This window comes from Acartia tonsa, chromosome 13, assembly GCF_053477335.1.
Source record: "Acartia tonsa isolate MP-2025a chromosome 13, ASM5347733v1, whole genome shotgun sequence".
In the NCBI taxonomy this organism is placed as follows: domain Eukaryota; kingdom Metazoa; phylum Arthropoda; class Copepoda; order Calanoida; family Acartiidae; genus Acartia; species Acartia tonsa.
In genome coordinates, this window is record NC_137272.1 from 41,471,896 (window position 1) to 41,492,345 (window position 20,450).

General features: G+C 32.8%; 4 protein-coding genes across 5 annotated transcripts in view; all 4 read right to left on the bottom strand.

The window, feature by feature from the left end:
• Positions 1-9,395, bottom strand: part of gpp (DOT1 like histone lysine methyltransferase grappa) — a 40,926-nt gene extending 31,531 nt beyond the window's left edge. Inside the window, exons 1-17 of the mRNA XM_080145524.1 lie at positions 9,308-9,395; positions 8,753-8,908; positions 8,363-8,454; positions 7,609-7,738; positions 7,216-7,278; positions 6,700-6,804; positions 6,148-6,220; positions 5,234-5,316; positions 4,830-4,913; positions 4,401-4,489; positions 3,811-3,870; positions 3,376-3,495; positions 2,890-3,121; positions 2,574-2,655; positions 2,007-2,142; positions 788-884; positions 416-477 (exon numbers count right to left, since the gene is read on the bottom strand). Of these exons, the coding sequence (XP_080001650.1) occupies positions 416-477; positions 788-884; positions 2,007-2,142; positions 2,574-2,655; positions 2,890-3,121; positions 3,376-3,495; positions 3,811-3,870; positions 4,401-4,489; positions 4,830-4,913; positions 5,234-5,316; positions 6,148-6,220; positions 6,700-6,804; positions 7,216-7,278; positions 7,609-7,738; positions 8,363-8,454; positions 8,753-8,869 (1,625 nt within the window). The 5' untranslated portion in view covers positions 8,870-8,908; positions 9,308-9,395. The remainder of the gene's footprint in view (positions 1-415; positions 478-787; positions 885-2,006; positions 2,143-2,573; positions 2,656-2,889; positions 3,122-3,375; positions 3,496-3,810; positions 3,871-4,400; positions 4,490-4,829; positions 4,914-5,233; positions 5,317-6,147; positions 6,221-6,699; positions 6,805-7,215; positions 7,279-7,608; positions 7,739-8,362; positions 8,455-8,752; positions 8,909-9,307) is intronic.
• A 146-nt stretch (positions 9,396-9,541) lies between these two features.
• LOC145303866 (coiled-coil domain-containing protein 137) lies at positions 9,542-14,960 on the bottom strand. The gene is made up of 7 exons (XM_080145522.1): positions 14,853-14,960; positions 14,186-14,367; positions 13,535-13,610; positions 12,173-12,270; positions 11,338-11,435; positions 10,500-10,595; positions 9,542-10,088 (listed from the first exon to the last, which is right to left on the bottom strand). Exons 2-7 carry the CDS (start codon positions 14,273-14,275, stop codon positions 9,587-9,589), a joined length of 960 nt encoding a protein of 319 aa, XP_080001648.1. The 5' UTR covers positions 14,276-14,367; positions 14,853-14,960; the 3' UTR covers positions 9,542-9,586.
• LOC145303867 (uncharacterized) lies at positions 14,298-18,247 on the bottom strand. Of its 2 annotated transcripts, XR_013873843.1 has the most exons (6): positions 18,116-18,247; positions 17,871-17,929; positions 16,878-16,978; positions 16,281-16,366; positions 15,549-15,840; positions 14,298-15,289 (listed from the first exon to the last, which is right to left on the bottom strand). XR_013873843.1 is itself a non-coding variant. In XM_080145523.1 (5 exons), exons 1-5 carry the CDS (start codon positions 18,154-18,156, stop codon positions 15,798-15,800), a joined length of 330 nt encoding a protein of 109 aa, XP_080001649.1. In that variant the 5' UTR covers positions 18,157-18,247; the 3' UTR covers positions 14,298-15,797. The 2 variants fall into 2 exon arrangements, 1 of the variants encoding a protein (XP_080001649.1); XM_080145523.1 differs by having other exon boundaries at positions 14,298-15,840.
• Positions 18,174-20,389, bottom strand: LOC145303865 (uncharacterized). Its single transcript, XM_080145521.1, has one exon. It carries the CDS (start codon positions 19,588-19,590, stop codon positions 18,493-18,495), a length of 1,098 nt encoding a protein of 365 aa, XP_080001647.1. The 5' UTR covers positions 19,591-20,389; the 3' UTR covers positions 18,174-18,492.
• Positions 20,390-20,450: the final 61 nt, after the last annotated feature.

A 20,450-nucleotide genomic window follows, 5' to 3' on the forward strand; every position in this document is an offset into this window, starting at 1 on the left:
AACAAAATATAACAGCTATCAAATGAAAAAAATCTATTTATCGTCAATTGTCCTATCACTTGATAATAAAAGTTGTATTGGCAAATAGTTGTGACAAAAGAAGTTTGATCTGCAAATTGTGGGTCAAAAGTTAAAAAAAAAACTTTAAAATCAGAAAATAATGTGCATAAAAAATGATAGTTTTGTTTTACAAAATTTAATTTGATATCCTAGTTTCAAAAAGTTTACTTAAATTTTTTCTCTATCCTTTTTTTATAATATTAGGTATATCTTTGAATGTCCATTTCAAGAAAGAAATTCCCTTTTCCCCATTAAAGAATAGCCGAAATTTTCTCGAAAGAAAAATTATTAAAACACACATGGATATCTAACTACTTTTCCATATGTGATAGTTATTAATAATGTTAATGCTTTTGTTTCCTGATGCATTGCGTCTAGTTCATCAAGTCCAGATACTGCTCCCTTCTTTGTTACAGCCTGAACAACAGTAAATTAGGAAACAGCATAATATTTAAAAGATTGAAAAAGAATTCGATGTCTATTGCTTTATTAATGGTATGCTTAAATTGAAATAGTACATTTTAAGGTTAGGTAATAAATATTGAAATAAGATTTAAGCTAAAGATCAACAGTTAAAAATGTTTAAAACTTCCTGTAATTTTTAGTTATGATAGATTATAGAGTTACTACGGTTTAAAAATTGTAACTAAATGTTGCATAAATCATTAATATCATTCTATAATAAGTAAGATATTAAATTTTTTTTCTAAGAGCACAAAAAACATACCTTTTTGTTATTAGTTGTTGTAGCTTTGGTTTGCCTCGGAAGTCTCTCTCCTTCATTTAGATGTTTGTACTTTCCTCTCCCTCGCATTTTTGTCGTCCTTGGTAAATAAATATAATCAATAATTTGACTCTTACCAGAAGAATGACTTTAAACTAAGGTTGAGCCAGATATCCGGCTGATTTTTAATGACGGATATCCGATTATCCCACCGGATATCCGATTATTCGGCCGGATGTCCGGTAATTTGCTAGACATTGAACGTTGGCCAGATGTCCGGCCAAACCGTCAGCAAAGGGTTAAGCAAAGCAATAACCAGTGATCTTAGGGGTGTCATGTACGCTAATGCATGTACACTTTTAGGTTACCAGAGAAGAACAGACGGGTTGCATGCGGCTCACTGCAGCAGACATTGTAATTTCGCGGTGCAAATAGCAATTTAAGATTTTCATTTTTCAGACCGCTTAATTATAATGTCTGCCAGCTCTATAGAGAATTAAGCTGACCAGATTCATTCAGCAGGTAGGCAGCTAATTCTCTTAATATTGTAAATTAACAATCTAACCTCTTTCCTAGTATTAACCCATATTGTACTAATTTATGGGGGGAAGAATAGGGCCTAGATAAGATGGGTGTTGCTTAGGATTCCAACAAATTACAAATGTCCTATATAAAACACTTCATATCTAGGTATCACAATCAAGACTCCCACCAGAATTTTCCAATTGCAGAAATAAATGCCCGCCTACTCCTAGTATTGGAGACCTTAACTCCCACCCTATCCACCGGCCACCTTTCTCTGGACTTCTAGTGGAAACTTAGATCCAACTCTACTGATACAGACTCAGGTAGATTATCTTTGCTATAGCTGCTCTATAACTATCCTGTCTGTATGTCCTAACACCTTAAGGGGGACACAGCATCCTTATCGCACAAGGGGGGAAGACAATAGACGATAAGTGGATTTACTGAACCAGTGAACATCCCCATTTAAGATATAACAAAAATACCCCTTCTGTAGAATAAAATCAAAAGATTATACACTTCTAGTGTACTAATCAATCAAGATTTTTAAAAAAGTAGTTACATTGTTTTTCAAGTGTAAAAAAGTTTGAACTTTTTACATAATTATTAATTCAGAAAAAAAATATATTAGAAAATTAGAGATCGGTAAGTTAATGATAAGTAAATTAATTGCTCAATGCCTAGTATAAAATCTTACCGTTTTCCGATGTTGTTGTAAATATCATTTTGAGCCTCCGTGATGGCGGCAGCGTTTATTACCGCCTCTCTGACGGGTCTGCCAGAACCCGCTGAACCACCGGTGTCCGGCGAGTCAGAATTTGGCGGACTTTCCCCTAAGAACAGAGACAAATCATATTTGCAATAAATTTTATGTTTTATGTGAAATTAATACAAGTAGGTAAAATAGTTTGTAAACCTTAAGCAACATTTCACACCTTCGATTTATGAGTTTGAAAGTAAAAAAAAGTAATTTTAAATTAGTTCTTTCTAATGGTTAGTTATGGTTGAAACGTTTGGACACTTAACTTAGTGAACTAACCAATCAAAATTCAATTAAGTCCACCAAGTTGTTAAACTAACGAATAAGAAAACGTTATTAAAAAACTTTCGATTCTAATGTAATACTTTTAAACCCCTAATTTTGACCTCCTCAAAATTTTAAATAAAAACAATAGATTAGCCCCCTCCCCCCTCGCTAAAACCGTTAAAAAACCTTCATTTTTCCGCCCCCCCCCCCCATCAATAAAACGCTTGGACGTCTCACCTCTACTTGGTGGTACAGAAGTATCTGGTGTTGTCTCTAATTCCATCTCTGTTCCTTCCAGGCTCTTCAACATGTTCTGAACCTAAACAAAATAATTTACTTTTCTCGTATTCATTCAAATCCGGTGGATTAAAACCGGTTCTTATCCATACGAAAAACTATGCCTAGCATCGTATTGTGTCCAGTTTTACGAATATAAAAATGTACAATCATAAAATTAGAACCAGTTTTTTAAGCCTCTTGGGGCATTGGTAAGCAATGATCAAAGCTGGGTATAAAAGCTGAAATTAAACAAAAAATACAAAATGTTCAGTACCTTAGACAAACGGCCATCCACTCTTGGCGTTGACTTCTTCTTGGTAAACTTCTTTTTAGACCCCCGACTTCCGCCCCTGGAGCCACGACCCTTTTTGCCGGCAACCGCATCACTATCCTCTCCACTGCCCGAGCTAAGCAGCGGCGAATCCGCTTCTTTTTCCAGCGAAGAAGCCCGACTACGACTGCCGTTGCTGCCGCTGTCCATGTCCAGCAGACTATGCCCGGTTCGCCTGAAAAGGATTTCATGTTTCATTACACGTATCTTGAAACAAAATACCAGGGTAGGTAAAAAGGAGGAAGATTTCACCCATATACTTTTAAATCACAGTAAAAAAATTCGTTGTATTTAATTTTTATATTTTTAAGAAAGATCAAAGCATCAAATCTTTGTGGTGCTGATAAAAGATTCAAACCAGTTACCCCCGGAACTGAAGACGGGAGCTGTAACTAGAACTCAATTTAAAAAGTTTTAAGTGAAATTTACCTGGATCTAATAGTATGATGTGACTGTTGCTTGGTAAAATATCTCTCCAACTTTGTGCTGTCAATGAGATGAAGGTAGTAACTGACAGGTTTATCCGTCCAGCTAACACTTCCCTGCAGGCAAAGATTCATTTTTGAATACATTTTCCTTGTAAGGGAAAGGTGAAACGGTATTTTCTCAGTTTCAGCAAAGGGGAGGGGAATAACTCCAGAAAAGTAGAGCTAATGTCATTTAACTTCGGACTTGAACTTTTGCGGGGTTAAAGGATTTTCTTCTAGCAATAATAACGCGTTTTCTTTAAGCCTAATCCCTATTGTCCCAACTTAACCTAAACATGACTTATATGATATACTTAATTCTTTGAGGATTATCTCCAAGAATATCTAATCTAAGATTGCTCATATTGGTTATTTTAAAATAATCTATTCCTGTAGAGGGTCCATGACAGAGACATGCATAATAGTTCCAATATCAGACAGATTTCTTTCTGTAATCCTGAAAATAAAATTAACATTTTATAGGACACTGCATGCATAATGATAATAAATTTAGAATACGTGGAAATTGTGAGAGATTCTCGCATACCATGAAGAAATGTTTCTTCCGGCTGGCTAATGTAAAGATACCATCCCCAGCCCTGACCATAGAGAAACGTATTGGCCAATAACTGAGGATTATATTAGCAACCTAAATTGACGACAAATGTAAAATGTGTTTAGCATATGAGCGTGTAGAATGTAGATAGGGGGTGTCAACACTAATATTAATATTAAAATTGGATATGTCTGCTTTTTCCTTTTTTATCCCAGCAAGGCATCACAGCCCCCTGGAAAAACCCTTAGCATGCCACTGGTTTAGTACATTTAGAATAGAAACATCCTAGAAAAAGAAACTTTTATTTTAGAAAAAATTAAGAGTTTTGTGGAAATTTTAACTGATCTCTATAATTCATGTACCAAACAATTTGTTTTACAAGACCAAAAAATTATAGGAGTTATAATTATAGATTAAACACCATAATGTACCTGAAATTAAGCGGACAGAAAGGTTTACTGGAGACTATCCTAGCCCCATCCTTTAAATCTGCAAATCTTTCCTTCAACATGTGATCAACCTTAACAAATTAGTTTTAATTAAAACTTGCTAGTCTTACATAAAAAATCTTGTATTTTACTTTATGTATAGAAAAACCCAAAAGGCAAGGCATAAATGAAAAAAAGGCAAAGATTATATTCTATATACGTATGTATCTATATTGTGTAGAGAATAATAGAGAAGATGCGCTACTAGTAAGTTTGGGCCGGATATCCGGCCAATTTCAATATCCGGCCGGATACCGGATATCAAAACTATTCGGATACCGCATATCCGACAAATTTATAAAGCCGGATATCCGGTATCCGGCCGAAAAGTATCCGGCCCAACCCTAGCTACTAGTATACAATATAGCCTACCTCAGGACCAAAGGCATAGTTGTTGACAAAGACAATTGTAGATTCACTGATCGTTTTGCGGTGTTCTGGAGTCAAAAAGTCACCCTAAATATATCAGTATTCATTAAATCTATAAAAAAAAAACCTGGTGATATATGCATCTTTCAAATATTCTTTGAAGTTTTTTACTTTATATTCATTTATTACTGTAACGTTAGATAGTTGAAAAACTTTTATTCTGAAAATTATTTACTTTGAATAATATTCAAATTATATCATAAGCAACGAAAACATGTGAAAAAAATAACACTTCTTTAAGTATCTGTACTCGTAAAATGCATTTTGTAAACCTGCCTATCCTTTTTATACATTAATAATTTTACTAAAGATTATCTCTATTGTCCTATCCCTGGACGGACATTAACCTGATATAGTTTGTAAGGACTGTATTTCTTTCCATACCAAGCCATCCATTTTCGAAACAGAGAATCCATTTCTACAGCTCGACCTTAAATAAATAGAAAACAATGATGACAACATCTATGAAAGCTCAACAAATCATAAGTACAGTGACGATCGAACGTAACATTACTCTATTTTAAAGAAACAAAAAATAGGATATTCCGAAATCAGAACTTAATTTTTGGGGTTACTATGAAGTTAAATAATTTTTAGACTTTTATTGTAGAAATGCTTCAGTTCTACTACATGAAACGATATCGGTCTAGGAATAACCATCTCAAAAATCCTGGCAATGGAACAATTATAAAATCAAGTATAAAGGGAGACATTTTTGCGCGGATTTTTCGTTAAGGTGTGTGTTCTAAGACTTTAAAATAGGAGTAGAACTCTAAAATTTTAATCATTTGAGACAAACTTTTTTAAAATAAAATTTTCGCTACATTTTTTTTTGTAGAGTTATAACATGTATTTGAATTCAATTTGAATATCAAAATCACAAGTTTCAAAGAAAAAGAAAAGGTCAACTTTATTAGAAAATAATAAGTTTGTCTTAAATGATTCAAAGAAATTAGTAGCTTCTGCAATATTGCGTAAAATTGTGAGTAAGCTTCCAGTCAAATGCGATTATTAAGTCTAGCTGTTCGTAAACGTATATTTAAAAACAGTTTGATCTAATAAGCTTATTTGACTGGAATCTTATTCACAACTTTACGCAATATTGCAGAAGCTACGATTCCCTTTATCTAATCTAGAAAGAAAAAGAAAACAAATTGGCGGGATTTACAATTTCATTAACTCTCTAATGTAGCAAACGGACGGACTGACATATGAAATTATAGATTAGCTACTCTACTAAATATTATGTATTGTAGCCTACCTGAAGGAATAATAGCCTTTTCAATACCAACACACAGCTGACATTCTGTTAGAGCCGCAACTTGTAAAACAACCTACAAAATTAAGTTACAAATAATATTTATTCATTTATACCTATACAAAAGTTACAGGAACGACATGGTTCTCCGTTACAGTGAAGATTCATAGAGGTGATGTCAAGATTTATAACTATTTCTCTCCCAAGAGAAATCACCGCAGGGCAAAAATCTCCCCCAAGATGAAGTTTTTTAAAAATTAAAATGAAAAGTGCTGTGGTCGAATGATAAAGAATATATCAACAACAAAAAAATGAAAACAAAAGTGGTTGTTTTTTTTAATAGGTATCTCTAACTATGAGTGACCCATACCTGCAATGCCCTAATCCTGCAGGACTAAAAGTACCTAAAACAACTTGACCTGACCAAAAAAAAACTTACAATGGAAAAACCACCCTTCCCTCTTTTTTTCAATATTTTAAAAAATTAGGGGGGAGGGTTTTGGTGCTCGACTTGAAACTTAAAGGGAAACCACCTGGAAAATTAAATAAACCTACCTGTCCAACTCCAGAACCCAAATCCAGGAACTTGTTGTCTGTATTGATTGGGCTAATCTGATCAATCATCTGATTTATCAACTCAAATGATGTCTCTCCATAAACCTAAACAAAAAGTATATATGAAACACAATTTTTAAATTGAATAAAAGCTAAGACAGGGTTGTATATTCTGCACAATATTTTTTTTCCCCTGCTACAATTTTTATATCCCCCCCCCCCTTATTTTTTTTTCCACCAAGGAGGGGGGGGGGGGGGAAATATTTAAAAAAACTCTATATTTCATTCATTTTATCCCCCCTACCACATATTTATTTTATATTTTTTCACCAAGGAGGTGAGAAAAAGGCAAAAATGTTTACAGTTCTCTCAATTTTTAACCACCTCCTCCCCTTTAGTAGGGTCAATTTTGCAGAATAAAAACCCTTGACCTGAGGAGAAAGAATAAATTAATTTTAATATTAACGACGCTTGAAACTTTGAAGCAACCTATGAAAAATCTTACAAAAAAATTACCTCGGGTGTAAAGGGTTCATAATGATTGAGTTCATTTGGATCACTAATGGCAGTATTATAAACCTAAATAAATATAAGCTTTTAATTTTTTAAATATATGGACAACCCCCTTCCCCTTTTCCTCCCCTTCTTATCCTTCAGTTACATGAAAAAAACAAAATATACCCCCACCATACTTTTAAAGGTTTCGTGATTTTTTGAAGCATTTAAATGATTTAAATACCCAATGATGTAGAACAAAATTATCGTAGTTGATTCAAGTTTTCAGACCAAACTATATGGAGAAAACTTGTTTTAAACTTTTGGGTTACTAGAGAAAGTTACAGTCCAATGTTTCTTCCCGCAGCTCCCTATATAAGATAGAACAGACATACAAAAACAAAGAGCTTGTACCTGTTGTAAAATATGTCTCAGCATTTGTCTGGAAGGCCTCTGGTTCTCTTTCTTCTTATCTCTCTCCCGGATTTTCTTGACAGTATTGTTAAATGTTGCCACAAGACGGTTCATACAAGTCCAGTCATGCCTGCAATAAGAAATTAATGTTTTTTTTCCAGTATGGCTTTGAAACGGATTAATATCCGCTGGAGTAGAACCAGCTTTAAGCCACACTGAAAAAAAACATGTATCGTATCATATTTTAGACAGATTTCTACGAATAATAAAATCAGAATGAAAATATTAATACCAATTATGTTAGCCCGGGCTTTCATTCCTTTGGAACTAACAAAACTGGAATCAATCTTATACATAGTTTCTAATTTTAATATCCGCGGAAAGTTTACAATAATACAATGCGATAAATAACTATTAAAACTAAATTGTTCGCTAGTTGTCCCAGAGGTAATGGGTTCTAGTATCAAACATGTAATATTTAGTCAAAGATGTTAAAAATTTAGTTTGTACAATATTACATTGAATATAGAAGTTAGTATTAATGAATAAGAGGAATGTCTTGGCACCGTTCAAGACAAAAATGGCAAATATCAACAATAGGACAACTTCTAATACGAGTTTTCATAATGTTTCATTCGGTTAGGGACGTTGAATTAGAGCAATGCCTTAGAACAGTTCAAGACAAAAGTAGCAGATTTCAACTCACATTCGAAGTTCAAACTAATCAAGTTGTCAAAATATAAATATAATATACCTGTCATAAGAATTTAGAAGATCCCCCATTGCGTCTGAAATTTCTTTATACTCGCTACCAACCCACTTTATAGATTCAACTATCTCAGATGCCTAAACAAAACAAAAAGATTAGGATATAGAATAGAATATTAGTGCTTTCCCTCAAAGTGCCCATAAAGCAATGATACCCCTCTCCCCTTATTTTTAAAATAAATGAAAAAAATAGTTTTTTTTCAAAACCTAAATATTTTTTAAAATTTTTTTTTGTCTAGGTATAGTTCTATTCAATAAGGAAAACACATATTTAGTGAATATTATCATTCTACTACCTAATGTTTTTAAACCTTAAAACTCACACCTTTACGGAATTTAGCACGACCTACCTTCCCCTTCTTAAATTTGCCTATACCTGATCGTGTTCATCCTCTGCCCCCCTGAGGGAGCCCTTGCCAATAGTGAGAGGCCACTTGTACTCCATGGCCTCGGCCCCCACTATGCTCTCCAGTCTCAACACCTTCTCCGGCATCTTGAGGCTGTTGATCCTCACCTTCTTTAGGCCCTATAACTAGTGCTTTATATTTATATATGCTTGCATTTAGTTAATGATTTAGGGACTAGCTTTATCACGGATCCTTAGGGATAATACAATGGACGATAAACTGAAATTCAAAATTCCTGTTTATTCTACAATCTTATTCAAACTGCAACTTTGTTTCAAAAAGAATTTTTACAGAAATAAAATAGAAAACTATAATACCTACAAATACATTCGTGATTTCTTTTCCATAAAACTCTATTTTTATAAACATACATTGCTAAAACCCTCGGCTAAACTGTTTTTTGATGAAATATAAATAAGAAAAAAACAAGTATTACTGAAAAAATGCCTTTTAAGTCTTTTATTTAAAAAGTAGGTAAAGTTGCAAAGAAAGAAAAAAAAGGAATCAATACAAAGCACAAGTACCTTTGGTTAATTTACTAAAATACTTTCTGGCTTCAACAGCCAGAGTTATTTAATCTAAATAAATCATCTGAAATAATAACAAAAAAATTCATAAATCACAGCCCAAGTTTGATTAAGAAAGGTAAGTAGGTAACAAATAACTTATATATAAGCATCACAAAGGTGTAAATTATCAAGATGTAATTGTAGTAACAATAATATCTCAAGAATATATTATTGTAACATCATTTTAAAAAAAATTCCCTTAGGTACCTATACAAAAACATTTCTATCAAATGACTACTTTTTAAAAAAGGCATCCGCCTCATCTTTCTCTTCTCTGGCAGCATTAACTTTGGCATATTTATCTGTTCTAATAGCTCTATACGCCTTGATGACTCTATCTCGTTCCTGTTCCATCTGGGCCTTCTTTGCAAGTGACATATCTTGAAATTCTTTCTTCTTTTTACCACCAGCATTTTCAAATTTCTTGGCTAGCAATAGTCCGCCCACTTTGTTTTGCTTCACCAATTTTTCAGCCTTGCGAGCCTTGAATGTAATTTTTGGGGGTTCATGCACAATCTCCCCGAATTCGGGCCTGTCCTGAAAGTCTGAAAACTGCAAGGCCTCGCTTTCTTCCAGTTTGGAACGTTTTTTCCGCATTCTGAGTTCTTTTTTATACTCCAGCTTATGTTCACGTATTTCCTCCTCATTCCGTACATGGATGCCTCTTTTAGCCAGCCGTTTCTTCTTTTTCTCGAATTTTAATTTCTCTTCCTCTGTTTTCTCCGGCTTTACCATTCTAAAAAAAATTTGCTTAAAAATATAAAACATACCTATAGATTTCTTCGCAATTGCCCTAGAGCTTAGAGTAATCCTCCCGCACGCGCACTGAGAAGTCTTAACTGTGAATGGAAATGAGTTTCGCCTGTTTGTACTAAGGCATTTCCCCTACTATTAATGTCGCACACCTGACAAGGAAGCAGTAGGTACCGTTTTTAACGTCTTTAATTATGGCGCAATTTTTGGCCAAGATTCGAACCTTTCACCTCCTCCCGACGACGAGCTTCGCTTCGTGGTTTATTTGATTAAAATGTGTACTAAGAAACTAGGTATTTCACATTGAAAATTTTAATGAAGCATAAAGCTTCCCGCAATTGCTTTTAAAAATGTGAAGGGAATGTTGTATTTAAGCATATAACTGAATACTCACACTTGCTGACCAGTTTTTGGGTCAATTTTAAACTCAATTCCAAATTTTTCTTCGTATTTTCTTTGTCTTATCATACTTTTTGTTGTTTGACCCATCCTGAAAAAAAGAATTTAGTACGAATCTTGAAAAACAAGGATGACAACATCTAGACTCAGCAAAGCTGTAAAGAAAAAACAGCCAAGAAGCATATAACTTCATAGTATCTGTTAAACCAGAAGTACATTGGTTTTAGAAATTTTCGAAAGAAAGAGAGGGGTTGTGACACTTTTTAAAACCAAAACTACAGGAATTCAACTTAAAAAAAGAACTACAGCACTGAAATTTGGAATGACAGTTGCTTTAAAGAGGTACAATGTGGAATTGTGAAGAAAAATTGGCGAAACCGCCGCTACCACCGTTTCCCGCAACAAAAAAAAACCAAAAACAATTTGGCGACAGCGGCTGTTCCGCCGCCGTTTCTTCACAGTTCCACATTGTACCTTTTTTAAGCAACTGCCATACCAAATTTCAGTGCTGTAACTCGATCCTAAATTAAATATAAGCAAGCTATACTGGATGATATAAGAAAATTACACTTATCTAATAATAAATAAGCTTCGTTAATGAAAATACTACATGTTAAATTATCAAAGGCAAAGGGAACGATGGACCAAAAAATCTTTCTACTTTTGATAGATTAAGTTCTTGAATGGATGGAGGAAAGGTTAACGTTAGAGACCGAAGATTGAAGTCTCTCCAACTTTTCCCCAAGAGCTTTAATGATCCTCTTTATTTTGGGAGACAATGTCCATTTAACGTCCATTGTTGTATCCCTGTACTGGAAATGATGAAAATTTACCTTCTAACAAAAGATTTTACTGATTCTCCTTTTTGTTGTTGAAATACAGGTATAGGTCGGAGTGGTCTATCCATTCCTTTTTGAAGCCCTGGTCCATTCTAATATATATAGAAATTTAAAAGATAATTTCAGATTTAGGTTCAAAAGGTATTAGGTACGAACGAGAGCAAGTAATCTGCAGCACTTTATTACATCTTAATTTTTTTCATACAAGTGTCCAGAGGTATTTTATCTTTTCTCATTTAACAGAAACCTAGTATATTCACCAAAAAAATGTAAAACATCTCAGCTTTAATCACTTGCTCCCTTTCATGCATAGTCCCCTTTAACGTTTTGAAAATATCAACATTAAAAGAAAAGCGTCAAATTTAGTTTTGATGTAAAGATGTGTACAGTAGCTGGGAGTTTATTTTTTATGATATATTTTAACGATTTGACTATTTTTTTTATAATCCTTACTACTTTTTTCATTCATTTATGTTGTTTTTCTCTACAGATGCGATTGAAACTCAAGATTTTTTTCTTTGAAATATATTTCGTCATGAAGCAGCACTAGTTACTAATCTAAATATTATGGTTTAGGTAGATTTTTAACTGTTAAAAGTGGCGTCACACAGAAGTATGAATTCCTCATAAGTTTTACTGTTTCGCTACATTGAATTATTAGGGCGTATTAAAGTTAAGTAGGGCACCAGTCATACTCCTGTTGGGATTTAAGTAATAATGGATAAGCTCTGGTTGAAATTCGATATTGATCTTTGCAGTTGAGCGTATGCCAATAACTTATGTTAGTAATTGATACTAATTCAATAACAAGTAAAAAGTTAGAAATCACCGTTTTCATATGTTTCATAGAATTCAGTAAACCATTGTCAGATCTTTTTTCCGGCAGAGTTCCCGCTTCTTTTTGTCTTTCATATTCCTCATATTTCTCTTCATATGATTACTCCATAACTTTCATATTCACTTTTTCGAGCCTATTTGGGGCAGGGATCAGTTTCCCCCGCCCCCCCCAAATTCTGCCACCCGCCTTGAGAGGATGGCAAAAATATAACCCTAACTTATTTTTTTTTTATAATTTGATTAAAATATAATAACTAGTTAACTATCCTAGATTTTTTTAACTTTAAAGATTTTAAGCAAAACAAACAAGGAGGAAAACATTCCTAAAATGGAAGCTCACAGTTGTCATAGGAATCAAATGAATAGAAAAACTATACCTATTATCACAATGAAATTATTCAGTTGTTGTTATTGTCAAATTGAAATGGACGTTCGGACTATTTGTTAACGGTTTAGAGTTGCTACACTAGCTGTCACAGGAATCATCTCACAACAAGGATGACAACATCCATAAAAGCGAAGCTCTGAAATGGTAGGACAAACGGACATTAACACTTGTATAATGTCAGAACTGAATAATCAGAATGCGAATGTATAAGAGTCAAAGCAAAATTGTAAGTAAATTTGTTGAAAAACTGCTTGATACAGGATAATGATTATGGACATACTTACATTTTTAGGACTTGATTATAGAGTTGCTTCGCTTATAATATTGTACTTTGTTGTTCCAGGAATCAGTATACCAAAAATCAGACCAATCGGATAATTAGGTCACATACAAATTTGTTGTTAAAAATGTAAAAAAACCAACATGTTTAAAATGGACGTACGGACATTCAGGTAATGATTATAGAGTTGCTACGCTTTCTAACTCGTACCTAACTATTACAGGAATCACCATGCAAAATTTGAAATCGATAGGACAATTCTAACATGCCTAAATTAACGAAAAAAGCTATTTAAAAAGTAAAAAAAATCAACAGGTTTAAAATGGACGTACGGACATTTTGGTAATGATTATAGAGTTGCTACGCTTTCTAAATCGTACCTAACTACTAAAGGAATCACCATGCAAAATTTGAAATCGATAGGACAATTCTAACATGTCTAAATTAACGAAAAAAGCTATCCGTGACGGACGGACGGACGGACGTACGGACGGACGGACGGACGTACGGACGGACGGACCGACCCTAATTATAGAAAAGCTTCGCTTTTAAAAAATGTTATCAACAAGACATCTAACATGTCTAATATAACTGTAATTGCTATCCGTTACGGACAGACGGACGGTAGACCAACATAATAATAAAAAAACTTCGCCTTATTAAATAGTATAAGTGATGAAGTATCCCTTTAGCAATTAAGATTTGCCGCATTTTCCATGGTAACGCCTCCTGGTCGCTAATTTTTCCAGGCTTCTTGTTTATCTAAAATAAATTGAAAATAAATTTAGTTGTTACCTACTCATGAAGCCAAATACCTATCTCCTTTTCTGTCAAAACATTCGGGGTATATGGTTAAGTAACACCTTTGTCTGTTAGGTGTAACACCTAACAGACAAAAAACCCTTTGATTACACGGCTTTTGTCTGGAAGTCCTAACTGCATGGGTTACTTTTTATTAAGCCTTTAAATTTTGTGAACTTTTACTGGAATACAATTAATTATAGGCCAGCTACGTCTTATTATCTATGTCACGTACCAGACATAGCAGCAGTACATAATGCACAATATTTAAATGCTTTGGGCTATAATGGAGTTTTAGTCAACTTCCAAACCAATTGAGATTTTTAAAAAGTAACAAGTAAAAAAATAATAAACCTCACATGATCCAAAAAAGCATGCTTTGCAACAAAAAATTAACCTAGGTATATATCATTTACTTTGCCTTCAGTTTATGTTTAACCTTCTAAAATCAACATTGATACTTGTGTTTTACAGTGGTTCCATCCACTAACATTTCGTTGACATTGACCACACCAGCCATATTCAATATTTTTTACCTTGTTCTTAAACTTTGCCTCCCTTTTTTCTTTCTGTGCTTCGGGATCTTTTACACCCATCTTCTTTTTTGCCGCCCTAATCCGAGCCATTTTGTAATAAAGAAAGTATGAATCTGAAACAATAACTGATAATTTATGAATAATAATCCAACAAGGATGAAAACATCCATAAAAGCGAAGCACTGAAATGGTAGAACAAACGGACATTATATATAGTGTCAGAACTGAATAATCAGAATATAAATGTATTTGAATCAGAGCAAAATTCTAAGTAAATTTGTTGAAAAACTGCTTGCATTTTTAGGACTTGATTATAGAGTGGCTTTGCTTATAAAATTATACTTTGTTGTCCCAGGAATCAACATACCAAAAATAAGATCAATCGAATGATAAGATCACTTAAAAATTTGTTGTTAAAAAAGTAAAAAAAATCAACATGTTTAAAATGGACGTACAGACATTTTTGTTATGATTATAGAGTTGCTTTTCTTTTTAAATCGCACCTAACTACTAAAGGAATCCCCATGCAAAGTTTGAAATCGATAGGACAACTCTAACATGCCTAAATTAACGAAAAAAGCTATCAGTTTGTGACGGACGGACGTACGGACCGACCCTAATTATAAAAAAGCTTCGCTTTTAAAAACTGCATAAAAAAGACACCTACATAAAAATTTGAAAATTTGCCTAATGAGATTTTTAAAAATGTTTTTAAATCAGAAAACTGTAAAACAAATTGGCAACGAGAATTCATATCACAGAATAAAAGTGAGACTTTATTTTTTTTGTTGCGCAGTTACTCTATATAGTATTGTTGAAGTCCATCCGTCCATGGAAAAATTAATATACACATATTTTGATTGATTTTCCGAAAAGGAACCACATATTCTTTTTTCACCTTGCAGTTAAAATGTTGTCCAGTTTGCTATTGATGCTCTACTTTTTCATTATGGACTTAATTTTTCTAACTTAGTTGAAACTAAGAAATAATATATTACATTTTGAGTTTTAATTTGACTTTGTTTTATAGACTACTAATAGGTTAAATGCGTAATAAATACGTAAGATCATTATGTGAACACTTTTGTCAAAGGGAGTGAGAATCTACTCAGCGATCCCGAAATATACAGTATTTTGTACTTAAAATACTTAAATTTAAAATAGGTATATATCATTAACAGGCATTTATAAAGATCAGTTGAAATTAACACAAGATTAGAAAATTGTCTAAGTGTTCTGTCAACTTTTCAAAGCATTTGATGTTAAATTGAATAAATAGACAAAATTCTTGTCAATGGGAAGCTACACATGAATTTTTAGCTTTCAATGGTGTTTCTAAAAGTTCACAACACTGAGTTTTTACGGGATCTATGAGTAGTTTCTTTCCCTCTTTTAAAAATCCTATAATCTAATAACTCAGAATAAGCCTTTTAGCCTGTATCCATTACTATACTTACTTACAAAATAAACCTATTTGATATGTAACAAAATACATAATATCTTCATATAACTATAACTTTAAATGACTTACAGTGACAATTTTGTAGATTTTTAATTACATTTCAAAGATTTTTAATAGAAAATGTTTTTGGTAGGGTGGAAACTGATTGTATCATTCTGTTGGATAATGGGCAACGTCGGGTCTTCGTTTTATTCTGAAAAAAAAAAACAATTTTTGCTATTACAGTAAAAAATACAAACCTTAAACTGATTAGGTATAATTTTATGTAGGAATTACTATAATCTTTTTAGGGGTTAATTGTATGCCTTAAAATTGTGATATTTGAAAATATGATTTGCTGTATCACTATCCTAGTATAAAATTTAAAGAATGTCAGTGTGTGTCTTTCTGTCTGTACTGAAGGATCTCGCTAACTGCTTAACAGATAGCGTTCTCAGCTTCCTGGGAAGGTTTGTAGCTATTTTGGGGAGAGTACCACCACCCATCTGAAAGAAATCTTCCATAGAAAAAAAGAGGAGCCCACCCAAAAAATTGTCTAAACTAGGTAGGTATTTTTTTATTTACAAATTGAAAAATTAAAGGCCTCTAGGGGCGTGTCTAATAATGTTATCCGTTTGAAAATTACAAAATTACCTTGCCAAATATAGATCTTTCAACATTCTGTTTGATGAGAAATATGCAGAATCTGCGGGAAAATTGTATATTTCTTCAAACCCAACCTACAATAGTTAGAATACGTTAAAAAGAAAAAATGCTCCCATCTACGAAACTATATTATTACCTAGTTGATTTTGTGCTAGTACTTTAGAAAAAAAATTCTTGTTGATTTAATCTATTGTTATTTGAGATAGAAAACTACCTATATTTTATGCTTTTTACACGACAAAAAAAATTGAAATTGAGCGACTACTCTAAAATTCAACTTAAAACGTCCGTCAGTCTGTCCGTAAATTTTTATAATTATAGTCAAAATGAAATTAGCTATATTCCTCTGCTGCTACTTGCTCGAAAATTGTCTTGTACTAGGTATAACTCTTACTGTACACAAATATTATTCCTTCCATAGGAATGTTATTTACTCAACTTATGAGATGTATTTACCCCAAAAATTATTTAATTCGTTCGTTTTTAATAACAATTCAATAGCACATGTAAAATTTTTTCATCCATGTTAATAGTTTTAAAATGTTTAAGAAATAAATTTAGCGTTATAAGTAAAAAGAATTTTACTTGAGATTCTGTGTTATTTTGTAGATTTGATTTATTAATCTGTAAACTGTTAATTTTCTTGGCTAAAGGGGCTCCGGCAAATTCATCACAATCACATGAATCTGAAATAAAATGTTAACATTAAAAATCTGCAATAAAAATATATCTTGAAGGACGTCCAAGCAAATAATAGAGGGGTAAAATGAGGTGCTTCAAAGTTGAGTTTTTTTTTTAAATTTGAGTCTTAAAATCAAATGCAACTCTACACTACTAGGTACTTAAAGCACAGTAGGATTATTTGTTATAGAACTTTGGATAAACAAATAGACAACTTTATTTACTTTGAAACAAATATTTCATTTATAGAAATTTAGACCAGGTAATCTTCGATATTTATTAAGGGGGGGGGGGGGGGGAGTTTTGACATATTTGCGTAAACCTGGCACCTAGGCTTTATCTTTGGACTGAGAGGATAGGTTATTAGAGATAAACTCATTCTAATATGATGAATTTCACGAAGTTTGAAGATTTTTTTGGATAGACCTCCAGGTTCCGGAGCTGCAGGCCTCCAGGTGGTATCTGTACAGGTAAAAATAAAAAAATAATTTTTTTAAAAGTTACAAATCAACTTATAAAACAAAATATGCATCTTTTTTCTTCAAATATGTGAATAACATTAAAAAAGATGCATATTTTGTTTTTTAAGTTGACCTGTAACTTTAAATTTTTTTTTTCATTTTTACCTGTACAGAACCCACCTGGAGGCCTGCAGCTCCGGAACCTGGAGGTCTATCCAAAAAATCTTAAAACTTTGTAAAATTCATCATATAAGAATGATTTTATCTCTAATAACCTATCCTCTCAGTCCAAAGATAAAGCCTAGGTGCCAGGTTTACGCAAATTTGTCAAAACTTCCCCCCCCCCCCCTTAAATTTCACTGTATTTTTTTAAAAACACAATAGTTGGTCTACTACGCACATTCGGTCTTTCTCTTTATTTTGAAAGATAGTTCACCTGAACATTCAAGGTCTGGATGTCTTCTCCTTTTTCCAAGTCTACTCTCTTCAACTGTTCTAAAAATATAAAAGTACTTAGATATAATATTTCTTTGCTGCGAACTTATTCTTGATTTTAAAATATTTTTTATTTGAAGAGACATCAATTGCAATGTATTATCTTTCATTTCAATTTCAAGTATGCACTATAATATATCAATATTAAGAGTTGCTACGCCATTACATATCATTTTAAATATTTACCTTACAGCATTTGAAATTTTATCTGCTCCGTTTGGACTCATTTTGACATTGCACAATATCTAGGTAAATAGATTTCTTATTCTTAATGATAAAATACTTTGTAATTGACTAGCTAGGTATATAATTTAGGTTATAAAAATCACAATAATTTAGAAATATGTAACATGAATCATTTTTATTATCATTGTTTGAAATCAAGACTAACCAGTATTTTATAAAACAAAACACAACGGTCTGTAAACATTTAAAAAAAATTTAAATAGAATACTTTGATGTCAACGGGTTTAAAGTTACTTTTTCCTACTCTTGTATTTCTCTATCACAATGTGTTACAAAAATTTGACGGTGCTAAGACATATATTCAAGGTTATGATACTTTATTCTTTTTTGATTTTTGATTTGACTCTATCAACAACTACATGAATCAGTTTTCTTGTCATTCTATTGAACAACTGTTTCAGGCCAAATATTGGATAAACGTAATAGCCAAAACAAAATCTAACATAGTAATAATAAGTCTGCTTCCAGCTAAAATTTCGCCATAATTCTTTCAGCTCAAGGCCCATCATATGATAATTTCTGTACAGCCAAATATAATAATCACTTGGCACACGAAAAACTTTCTGAGCAAGGAAAACAGATTGGGTATGTATTTGCAAACAACAAGGCTTCACAACTCGTTCCAAACATTCAAAGCCAAGCTTTCTGGTTGTATGAACGTCAAATTGAGCTGCATTATACTTATCATCAATGCCAAGATAATAACCAAATACGCGCCAAACATGTATAAACCCCTCCATTTCGGACTCAGTAGCCCTAGCACAGCCATACCATTCAGGATACAACAGGGGACCGCCAAAAAAGCTGCTTTGTACCAGAAACATATCAAACTGAGTAAATACAAGTGAGTTGTTGACAAAGTAGAAATATTCATTTGGCATTGGACCAACTGCTTCTCTAAGTTTCTTTAGATCATTCTGCAGAACATCTAAGAGCATTTGTTTTCCAGGGTCTTCATATTTACTTTCTAAAATATTATCAAAATCATCCCGAACATCCCTAATTTTATTAGCTATGTGTGAATGCATTTTATTGACAATCTTGAAGCTTTTGGCCGCCTCAGAATTTTCGACCCACGGTTTTGAAAAGTACCATTTCCCAAATATGTGCAACCCTGTATCTCTGTATCTGTACAAGGCATTTTTCTTAACATTCGTTTCTCCAGAAAACGTTAGGGCTTTGTAGAATGAAGGAATGCACAGGCCTGACACTAAAGCTTCTCCGTTGCTCATGCCCACCCCAACAAGATTGTCATTGACAAATTTTATTCCACGGTCATACAGTTCTTCATTGAGCCAAGGTGGGGGCTCGTTGGGGAAGTGAAACTGACATTCTTCGTCCACCCCGGCCCATATTTGTTTGAATTCATCTGACAGGGGTTTATCTACATTAAGAAGTGCACTATTTACAGTCATTTTATTGTTGTTGTTTTTACAGTACTAGATACATAGTGTCTAATAAAATAGTTAGAAGATTATCAAAGAGATACAAATAGTATATCGAAAATATTTACTGTATTTTAAACACTTCTGATAATTTTCTTATGGTCGGGTATAAGTTTAGAATTGAAAAATTTCTATAATCCGCGTCATAGAATATCTCTCTTAAGGTCTAAAATAGACTTAATTACATTTATAAGCGTGCAACAATATAAAAGGAGGTTAGACAAAACAAACAGCAACCTGAAATACAAACACTTATTTACCCAATTATATTTCAAAAACAGGATGATATGGTTTAATAACATTTGTACATAGTTTTCTCCAGAAATTTATATGTCCAAAAACCAAATGAAACCTAGATCGTCTGACGCTCAAATAAATTGACCATATAAATAAGATTAAAATAATCATCATTTTTAAAATGGGTAATTTTACAGAACTAAATAATCAAGGGTCACAGGAATCACCATGCCAAATTAATAATCTATTTTAGACGTACTGACCAACACTAAATGTGGAAAGGCTTTAGACAATGACCTTTGTCAAAATTAAGTTTTGGATGCGTAAATTATCGCATGCATTAAGAAATTATCAATCAAAATTAGATTTTTAAAAATTTACGGGTTACAATACTAATTCTAAAAAAAATAAATGACAAAAAAATAGATATACACAACAAAAAAAGAAACAAAGGCATAAAAGTAAGTAAAATCTTGCAAAAAATGCACTTTTTGTTATAAATTGCGTGTTGTTTACAGTGTATGCGCAAGGTAGCTCGGGAACACCGCGCACTATTTTCTATTTTTTGATAAATTTTGGACTAAAACTTAATT